The sequence below is a fragment of the Sinocyclocheilus rhinocerous genome, unplaced genomic scaffold (genome assembly GCF_001515625.1).
Source record: "Sinocyclocheilus rhinocerous isolate Xijiao unplaced genomic scaffold, SAMN03320098_v1.1 scaffold558, whole genome shotgun sequence".
Classification (NCBI taxonomy): Eukaryota; Metazoa; Chordata; class Actinopteri; order Cypriniformes; family Cyprinidae; genus Sinocyclocheilus; species Sinocyclocheilus rhinocerous.
In genome coordinates, this window is record NW_015634502.1 from 54,704 (window position 1) to 65,283 (window position 10,580).

The 10,580-nt window shown below is 36.2% G+C and overlaps 2 protein-coding genes across 6 annotated transcripts in view; one reads left to right on the plus strand and one right to left on the minus strand.

Moving 5' to 3' along the window:
• The first annotated feature begins 4,390 nt into the window (after positions 1 to 4,390).
• LOC107745833 (tetraspan membrane protein of hair cell stereocilia homolog) lies at positions 4,391 to 6,284 on the plus strand. The gene is made up of 3 exons (XM_016559838.1): positions 4,391 to 4,808; positions 5,651 to 5,887; positions 6,193 to 6,284. Exons 1-3 carry the CDS (start codon positions 4,391 to 4,393, stop codon positions 6,201 to 6,203), a joined length of 666 nt encoding a protein of 221 aa, XP_016415324.1. The 3' UTR covers positions 6,204 to 6,284.
• A 241-nt stretch (positions 6,285 to 6,525) lies between these two features.
• Positions 6,526 to 10,580, minus strand: part of LOC107745731 (SRSF protein kinase 1-like) — a 16,406-nt gene continuing 12,351 nt past the window's right edge. For 2 of the 5 annotated variants that reach the window (XM_016559676.1, XM_016559677.1), the window contains exons 15-17: positions 9,602 to 9,694; positions 9,001 to 9,093; positions 6,526 to 7,668 (exon numbers count right to left, since the gene is read on the minus strand). In XM_016559676.1, coding sequence (XP_016415162.1) covers positions 7,484 to 7,668; positions 9,001 to 9,093; positions 9,602 to 9,694 — 371 coding nt within the window. In that variant the 3' untranslated portion in view covers positions 6,526 to 7,483. The other 3 variants (XM_016559678.1, XM_016559679.1, XM_016559680.1) reach the window with 3 other exon arrangements.

Here is a 10,580-nt window from a genome sequence, read left to right on the forward strand (position 1 = left end):
CTTGTTGATTCAGGCAGCCATTCTAGTCTAGCAACTTATTAGCAATGTTAGTTTTACATTTGAGGTATGACTCAGAACAAAATGTGAAATCCTAAAAGCTACAAAACCCAAATTCTGAGTTCATTAAATAGTCATTATTGACTAAAAAATAAATATTAACATAAGCAGAATAAATTTAGAGGATATACATTTAAAGGATATATTTGAAACATCATACCAAAGGGAAGGAAAATCGTGAGACCCAAAATGAATTATTTTGAATTACTAATATCTATTAGCCTAATGTATTGTTGGAATTAATGTTAAAGGGGTCATGAACTGCCTTTTTTTTTATTTTGTACTGTTCTCTGAGGTCCACTTATAATGTTATCAAGATTTTTACATCAAAAAACATAATATTTTAGCAGTAATAGGCTATTTTCTGTCCTGTTTTGACCCCCTCATCAGAACGCTCTGTTTGAATAAGCGTGGCGGATTGTAGACTCGGAAGTAAACGCCCACTGCTATGATTGGCTAACAGTTGTGTATGTTTGACAGCTACATGTGATTTAGGTTAAAAACGCATAAATACTCAGTTCATATCAAATGATCTGTAATAACAGACAAAGTAATAGTGATCACGTAATAAAAACAGTTACCCACACTTGTGTGGTGCGACATAGCTACTGTCGGATCCAATATAGTTGCACAGCATCGTCTTTTAATTTCAGTCTTTCAGAAAATCCTGCATCGAATTGTGCCTTGTTTGTAAACGAATCTGCGGTGAAATTAAGTGAACAAACGACCAAACTTTTACTGACGCGGTCTGGATCTTCATCAAAAATAAAGCTAATCCACTTTTTCCTAATGTTGGGATGATGGAAGGTTATGCAAAGACTGTGTTTGTCCACAATTTGGCACTGCATAGCGTTTTGTTGTATTCGGAGCATCTTTTTCGTTTGGTTTCTGTGTAAACCCGCGTTCATTTCTCTCATTATTTACACTACATGCGCGAATCAGTGAGCGGGGCTAAACAGGCAGTGATCATCTTCTACAGAGGCGGGGTTTACCCGCTCTATTACGTCATAGAGCGGCACATTCCACAAGCTGTCGTTTTGGCAGATTGGCTTCAATATAAGCTGTTTTTAGACTAATGAGAAAGTTTTGAGTTCTGAAACATACAGGATGTTTTTATAGTACGATGACCTCTTATATGTCAAAAGATCTAGGGAATTTTGATTTCTCAGATCATTACCCCTTTAATATAACATGTAAATCTAAAAAGTGAAACCTTTTGTGTGTCTTATACACAGCTCTACATGTACTTGCATTCAAGTTTATCATCATAACCCACCTTTTTCTGCATTTCTTTGTGCTTTGAGATGATCCAGCACATGTTCCTTCTCTCCACTACAGTATAGTCTGATGTCTCACAGTAGCAGAAAGGCAACAGAAGCCTGTCAATAATCAAAGATGTGTCACATTCTGGTGGACACCCAAGGCAGAAATGGCATGTGGCTTGTTTTAGCCAGGCCAGTTGTCTTTTTCATACAAACATGAAATGCAGAAAGGATATTTGAAAAATCTCATCACTGAGCATTAACAGACACGCTTTGCAATTTATACTTTACAGCCCAGCAAGCAATTTTGCGTTTAAAAGATGTCTATTAGCCATCTAAACACAGCCCAGACGTCTAGGCTAAAACAAGGCTAAATTTGGGCTGTCAGTGAAAATGTAATAGACGTCTAATCATAGCCCAAGAATAGACTAGTCATCAATTAGACCGCTATTAAACGACTACATATATACATCTAATAGACAACAAAATGGCAATCCATCCAAACAAATTCAATATACAGCTTTTATTAAGAAAAATAAAAATTTTAACTTGGACAACTTAAGACAATACAAAATGATAAAAATACAAAATAATTAATGACAAAATAAAATTTTATAAATACAATACACTTAAATATAAATATGATAAATGATAATATTGAATAAAATGATCAAATGAAAGAACAAAATATTTTAAACAACTTAAGATATAAAAAAAAAAAAAATCTAATACAAATCAAGAGCATGTTATCACACTTAACATTAAAACATTACGGATAAATGACAACATAAAAAAAAAGATTAACCCTTTTGTTGGTTTACTTTTAAAAAATAAAACAACCAACAGTGAACTTAAAGGAAATTATTAATTATTGGTTTTATTTCTTGTTTAAAATGCATCCCAACTGCATTCCTCAAGTCCAACTCTGTTGCTGCCGGGAAGTTGGTCATCACAGCATCTGCCAAATAAGAAAGAAAAAAAAAAGCACAAGAAAAGCTTGACATAATTTTTTACTTTAATTACACTAATTGTGACAGGGAGTCATTCTCTTTTGCTTGGATGCCTACTAAAAACAAAAACGAGATATATAGTGTATCACCATTCAGTGTGTTAAAAAAGAGAGAAGCTCTCTGGTAAATGTTGTGTGTTTATACACATACCTCTGATGACTTTTGGGATAATAAATAATGCTATATTTAATAATGCTGTAAAATAATTAAATAAAATATAAACTAATGCTAATTTAAATGTTTCAAAAGTTTACTTGCATTTGATAAGAAGCTGCGTGGGCGAAAATTACATGTAAACTATTTTAAGGCTATTTTGGCTATGCTTATCGCTGGTCTGGTTACTGGTATAGGGCTATAGCCAAGCCGTTACAATTAGACCACAGATTGCCTCGATTTCGCCAGGTGGGCTAAAAGCAGACTACACGTAGCCTGTCCAGCTCTACTAAATCGTGGCTACATATAGACCATGTCATGAAATGACACTTATATCTTTGTAGATATTATTGACACTGCGAACATGATGGGATATCAACCATCTCATGCGCTGCCTGGCCAAAAACTACAGTGAATCAAGTTTGACTATAAGTGGGCTACAGATAGCCGCTCTGACTACGAGCTAAATCGTGGCTATGCACAGGCTACGTATTGAACATGTCAAAGAAATTAAACCAAACACCCTGTAAACGCTGTTGACTTTGCTTACATGATGGAATATCATACATCTCACTAGTTATTTTGCCAAAAAACGACATGAAACCAAATTCAAGGTTATTTGGGCTAGAAGTGGGTTACACATAGCCGGACTATATCGGGTCTATACTTAACCGAGACGTTGAAATGACGGCTATTGCTTGCTGGGAGAGGTCTGTAATAGAAGTTCACAATTTGTCAAGAAATTATGCTGTAAAATGTAGCTTGTGCATTGTGAAAGGTTTTGTTGCATAATTGAGGAAAGGCTTACAGGATAACAAGTTCTTCAAAACGTTTATAGCTGTAAATGTATCTTAAGATCTTTTTGTGCACTATCAAATCTATCAGTTGAACAGATGTTGCATTGCTGTTGCAGAATTGTGTGATGCTCAAGGGCTCTGTTTACATATCAGGCTCGCAATGCCTTTGTAATTCTTGACCTACAACGCAAAGGCTTCACATCACACCCAAGAGGAACACAAACATCAGAGTGTAGTCTTTGTTGTTGACTGTCTTGTCTGATAAATTCCCTTCTGAGCAATAAATTCCTGACAGAGATGCATTTATTGTTTATTTATATCACTCGTGAAACCTCATTAGCAATGATCTATCTCTCTTTTATTCTTTCTTTCCTCTTGTCCTGGTGGACATTCTTATTTTTATATTTAAATCCTATTAGAATTTAAATATTTAAATACTAGAATTTAAATATTTAAATACTTGAATTTAAACACTATAACTTCAAAAAAGTAAACAAATAAATAAATAATAAATAAATAAAAGATCTATTTTTTTTTTAGGATTGCAAGAGACAGCAAGGGCCACTAAGCACAGAGATATCCATAAAAACGCCCTTAACCTTATGTTTATAGTAGATGTCAAAGGTCCCCTCACACAGACACTGAACAAACTGTTCCTGCATTAAAAAAAAAAAAATCTGCTGTGTTACATAGATTTGGTAAAGGTGTTGACTACAGCTTTTTAAAAACGATAAAGAGTTTGTGTTGTTCCTACAACACAATAGCTGTTCTTTTACTGTGAAGTAACAAACATATCTGATTACAGCATCTAAGAGAACAGGTTATTGTTGCCACCTTATTCCTCATCTTAATTTACCATTAATAATTTAAAAACTGACACCTTTGTTGGCAACAGTGTTGTTTCAGACACTATTCTACTGGTGACGATCTCCTTAGCCTTTGGACTTCTTTGAAAAAAGCAGATTTAATCATTTTCTTTGAACTAAATGGCTATAATATAAGAGCTGTCTGTAGCATTAGATTCTGAACTAGCTTTTTATTTGGTCTGTTTTTTTTTTCTTGAAAAATATCTACAGATTTCTAACCTCGCTGGATATATGCAAATTTAATAATGGCGAATGAGAATATGCTTCCAGCCCAAGAGGCTGCCAAAATCTACCATACCAATTATGTGAGAAATGCCAGGGCCATCGGTGTCTTGTGGGCCGTTTTCACCATATGCTTTGCCATCATTACCGTGGTGGTCTTCATTCAGCCCTACTGGATTGGTGATAGTGTTAACACCCCGCAGGCTGGATACTTTGGGCTTTTTCACTATTGTATTGGCAACCCTATCACCTCCGAATTGGTCTGCAAAGGAAGCGTGTTTGATTTTGGTTCGATCCCCTCCGGGGCTTTCAGGACTGCTATGTTTTTTGTAGGCACCTCAATGCTCCTTATCGTAGGCACCATTGTGTGCTTGGGTCTTTTCTTCTTCTGCAACTCTGCAAGTGTGTACAAGATATGCGCATGGATGCAAACATCTTCAGGTGGGCAAAGTGTTTACTAGTAAGCCTTGCTAATAAGCATAAATTAAAGCAGTTTAAAAAGACGAAATTACAAAATTAACAAAATTTGAAATATTTGTATTAATATATTTATTAAGGGTAGACACATGAATAAGGTTAGACATTTATGTATGTATGTATTTATTTATTTATTTGCTATTGATCACGAGGCTGCGAGGGACAGTTGCACGGTCCATTCAATGATGTGAACTGTCTTAAAGGGAAAGGGAAAGGTCAATTTTGGCCAGCTGTTATGAAAAAAATAATGTTCCTTTCCTTTAATTAGGTGCGCTGTCGCCCTTTCTACGTAACATCCAAATCAGTCAAATCAAGTGACTGCCATATAGCCTATAGTCTCCTTGCTCGATACTAAAAAAAACGAGTTAAATTCGCAGAGACGCGAAAGAGACACTGTTTCCCAAGCGCTTTCCGTGTGCGCGATTCGAGACGGACTGAATCACGGACACATATAGGCTACTTTTCCTTTATATGTCAAAATATCCGTCTGGGTGAGTTTTCACTAAACACAGTCAGTTATGTCTTTAGTGAAAATAAAGTTTGAAAAGTAATTGATTGCTAGTCAGTATCTGTGCATTCCGTGACAGCATCCTACTATAGTAAACCTGCTGCTCTGTAACATTTATTACAGCATTATCAACTGTGCGTCTATCACTCACAACCCCGTTTTCATTCGTGAAAAATTCAATATTGCCTCTACCCTAAATAAATGGATATTGTAGGCATTTAAAGTACTGTAGGCATTGTAAGAGATTACAATGCCTACAGATTATAGAAAAATGTAACCTTTGCACTTGATGTTGTAGCTGTGTTGATGCTGATGGGTTGTATGATTTATCCGGACGGCTGGGATGCTCCGGAGGTGAAGCGGATGTGTGGAGAGAGGACAGACAAGTACACGCTGGGGAACTGCACTGTTCGCTGGGCTTATATTCTAGGCATTATCTGCATCCTGGACTCAGCGTTACTGGCACTGCTTGCTTTCACTCTGGGCAACCGGCAAGACAAACTGCTGCCAGATGACTTCGAGGTGGAGGGTAACGGTAAGAGAAGTACTGGAATGATTTGGAGATTAATTAAAATGTATTCACGACTGATAATTCAGAGCAGAACATTGTTACACTGGCTATGAGCTGGATAGATTCCCACATTGAAAACCCAGAGTCAGAATGTGCCGATGAATTGATAATTAATGTATCATATGATTAAGAATAAAATAATTATCCATAAATAATGTCAAGTTTCTATCCTACTAAATAATTATACATGACTATATTTAGGTTGCAGTAACTTGTAGAGTTTTTAAATGCACAATTTTAGTGATGTTGTTGTTTCCTTTTGTTTATAGATAAAGCCTGAATCCAAAACATCTGAACTGCAGTGTATATGGAACTGGACATTCATTGTAAAAGAAATTATAAAAAATTTGCATCCCAGATTGACAACCCCTGTTTTAATGTACTAAAATTATATCGAAACAATAATTTTTTTTTTCTGGACTTTTTTCTATGGTTTTGCACATACTTAGCAATACAACAATTATTTAATCTTTACTTTTATCTGTCCAAAAGATCAGTGTGCATTACAATGAAAGGTACCCTGCTTTTTCACCTCCAATTTATAACATTTCAAGTGTTTTTTTTTTTTTTTTAAAAAGCAAATCAGACAAACCGGTTCACCCATCTTCCAAATGCTTTATTAAAACACTTCTATCCAGCTAAATAATCTTAGCTTAGATGCAATAGTAGTTTTTCTTTTAAAAACTGTACATGGCTGTAATATACAGATCAAGGCAAACTCTTTGGTACACATATATACAGACACACACGCATGCACATGCGCACACACATAAATCATACATACAACACACACTCAGACAATAAATGTTTTTTTTTTTTTTTTTCCCCCAAATATCACTTTTGGTGGCCCTTGACAGTTACTCACTTTATGTGGAAGCATCATGTACACAAAATGTACTGACCATGAGTGAGAAGACTTCAGCTCTTTAAAATCTAATCTGAGGCAGACAAGATCAAAACCTACTGAATTAATAAACACAGTTGAGATAGAATCCCAGAGGAGTGGCGAATCTTGACGCAGAACAAAAACAATCTTAATTTATACTCTACAGTCATAAAGATAAACCAAACAATTCACTTTTCATAAACCACCATTCCTTTCCCACTCAGAAAACTACAAGTAACAAAATGATCTCTTGTGCATCGCACTGCAGCCTGAGTGGTCGGTACTCAGGAGGACTGGACTGTATCTCATATTAGTACTGCAAAAAAACAGATCCCCATCGTAATTTTGTATGATTTCAGAAAATACCCCAGATACCTAAACAGGCGTCTTCTAGGTCTACATTTCATCCTTTGCCAAAATAAGAGGGACAGCAGTGGGATTAAGGTGGGAGTAACCCTCACAAAAAAAACTCAACTCTGAAAAAAAAAAAAGGAGAAACCAGCTAGAACAAAAACAGACAGGTTTACTATTCCTCTGATGAGCCAAGCAAATGAAATCACTCAGGTTAACAGAAGAAAAATAACTATGCCGATATGCTCTATAATCTGGAAAGTGATCTGTTGCAGTCTCTTGAGCTCAGGGCCTGAAGTATGTGCAGTGACAGCAAGAGGACACTAAAGGGCAAGCCAAGGGTGTCGCAGACAGTCGGCAGCAGTGACTCTTTTCTCTGGCAGGAGCTCCAGCATTGGAAGCAGGAAATCAGTGAAGATCTCGGCCTCCTCCCGAGGCCACTCGTATTTATCCATCAGAACATCCAGCAAACCCCACGGCTTCAGTTTAGTGATGTGCTTCAGGTCACCTACAGAAGACACACACTTAGACCAGGCTTCTCATTCCATGCAGTACTCTAGTACTGTTTTTTTTCCCCTTGCAACATTCTGTTAGGGTTGCTCCGATCAGGATTTGTGCAGATGATACCGTGTACTGATTTCTTATGGTGATCGGCCGATACGGATCAGGTACAGAAATACCACAGAAACTGAATAATCTATTTAACTTTAAAAATAACACTGGTTGTTGTTCAATGTATGAATAAACATTAATGACAGACAGCAGCAGGTTTATTTAGTTAAGCGCAGAAACTGGGGGAATCAGTAGAATCCCTCCCCGAGATTCAAGCCCTGATTCCACACCGGCGATGACATGACTGCGGCGCCAAATCATTTACGTCCCCACGCATCATGTACGTCCTCACACGTTGACGTCATCAAATTGCGATCGTTTTGTGAGATCGGCCAAGTTTAGGGAGTACCGATCAAGTCATAAATTGTGATTATCGGCCGATACCGATCTCCGGCAGATCAATCGGAGCATCCCTACATTCTGGCATTACATATTGTGTTGCCCCACAAAACCACATAAAATCAACATTAAACTTCATTTTAAATTGATAATGTGATGCATTTTAGAGTGAAAATATATTCAAAGAAAAAAATAAAAAAGTTAATACATTTTCATTACAATGGCAAACTTTTTTGGGATAATGTACACTGGTAAATTGTGGACAGAAATGTGCATTAAATTCAAAATTCTGATTTCATGTTAACTGTAAAATGTAAGTAAATCCAAATATACATAAAACATCCATCCATGAGGCTTTGCTTCGAAATTATTAAGAGATACACTACTGCTAAAAAGTTTGGGGTCAGTATTTTTTTTTTTAAAGCATTTACTTTTATTCAGCAAACTAGCATTAAATTGATCAAAAGAGACTTTTACATTGTTCCAAAAGATTTCCATTTCAAATAAGTGTCGTTCTTTTGAACCTTCATGGTTTCCACAAAAATATTAAGCAGCACAACTATTTTCAACATTTATAATAAAAGTTACTTAAGTACCTTTGCCATCACAGGAATAAATTACATTTTGAAACAATGAAAATAAAAAATATTAAATTATAATACTATTTTACAATATTATAGCTTTTACTGTCTTTTTAATCAAATAAATGCTGCCTTGGTAAACACAAGAGACTTCAAAAACATAAAAAAAAAAAATGTTATCAACCCCAAACATCTTAACAACATTTAACAATGAATATTTAACACATTTAAGTTTACAATGCACTTTAATCATCTGAAGTGAAAGCATGATGACTAGGTATAAAATGTATTCATAATGGCCGCATTACCTTTCTTGGAGAAAAACTCCTTGGAATATTTTCCGGTCAATATGAGTTTGCGTGGGACAGCTCCCAGCAGTTCAATGACCAAAGCAATGTGGTCTACCATCACACACAGAGAGGATCGGGGGGGAGGGGTGAGACGGAGGGGAGGACGAAACATTGGACAACTTGATCAGACAGTGTTAATACAGTCATTCACCCATCCTGAGAGAACAGAGATGAGAAGGAAGGCAAGGAGACACAGCCATATCCAGCACAGACGGCGGTCACATAGTGAACTATTTTCACATCAGAGATTCAGATTAAAGATTTTAAGAAGAATTGGACTTGTGTAATGCAGAAGTGTTTTTGAGGTTCTCCTGCCTCTTGTAGAGCTTCAAGCCAATTCAGTGGAATCATGCCACAATTCTGTGGCTTTGAAGCTACAACAGTTCATCTATTGTTATGAGGGCTGCCTCAAACTTGTAAGAAAAGCCTCCTTGTGAACAACTGGACATTTTCTGAAGATTTTAGCAAAACATGTGCTGTCAATGGAACTGCTGGATCTCCTCTCTTCCCCTTCAAACCCCTCCCTCAGGGCAGGGCTCTTCCTGACTGACAGGCGTACCTTTACGGCTGAAATATTCCTGTGAAAATTTCCCACTCAGAGCATAATCATGGGGGATATTCCCCAAAAGCTCAGTAATCAGAGCAAGGTGGTCTGAGAGAGAGAGAGAGAGAGAGAGAGAGAGAGAGGGAAGACAGAGACAGTAAGAGAACATGATCATGGAATGGGGACAAGCAGAAAGAACCTGGACACACTCCAAAAAAAAGGACACACTCAAGGCAAATGACAGTGGGCCAGAATGACAGATTACAAGCTTAACAGGGCATCTTACATCAGTGTCTCCAGTCAGCATATTAATGTTTATTACACATTATTAATTTATTAATAATAGTATTTATTATTATGGAATACAATAATGAAAATTATGAAAATTGACAATCGTTTTATCGATTGTGTACATAAACAGAACTGGAATGAGCAAAGGATAGAATAGTGACTAGGGCTGGGCGATATAGCTAAAAAATGTATCAACGATATAATGTTTCATATCGTTCGGTATCGATAATTATTGACATTTTTTATAACCTTTTTAAAAACAAAGAGCAATAGAAAAAAAATTAACCACTGTATTTTTAAATTAACCCAATTTATTGAGACAAACAAATATTTTTTGTTTTAACAGTCAAACACTCAAAAATTAAACAAATATCTAATTTCTTATGTTTTATATGCAGATTAAATAGGTCTTAATTAAATTTTTGGCTTGTCTCCCGAGGCCACTGGAGGGCATCTCCTTTATGCAGCGCATAAAATTGTCAACGCAAGGAAATAGATGTCTATAAAAAAAACCTACATTACGTAGTGCTGGGCGGTATGACCAAAAATTTATATCACGGTATTTTTCAAAATTATACCGGTTTCACGGTACATGAAGGTTTTTTTTTTTTTCATGCATGACCAGGTGTTATATATTTTCTACTGATTGAGAGAGGAAATACTGCCGTATATTGACTTAGAATGCCCTATTTTACTATCATGA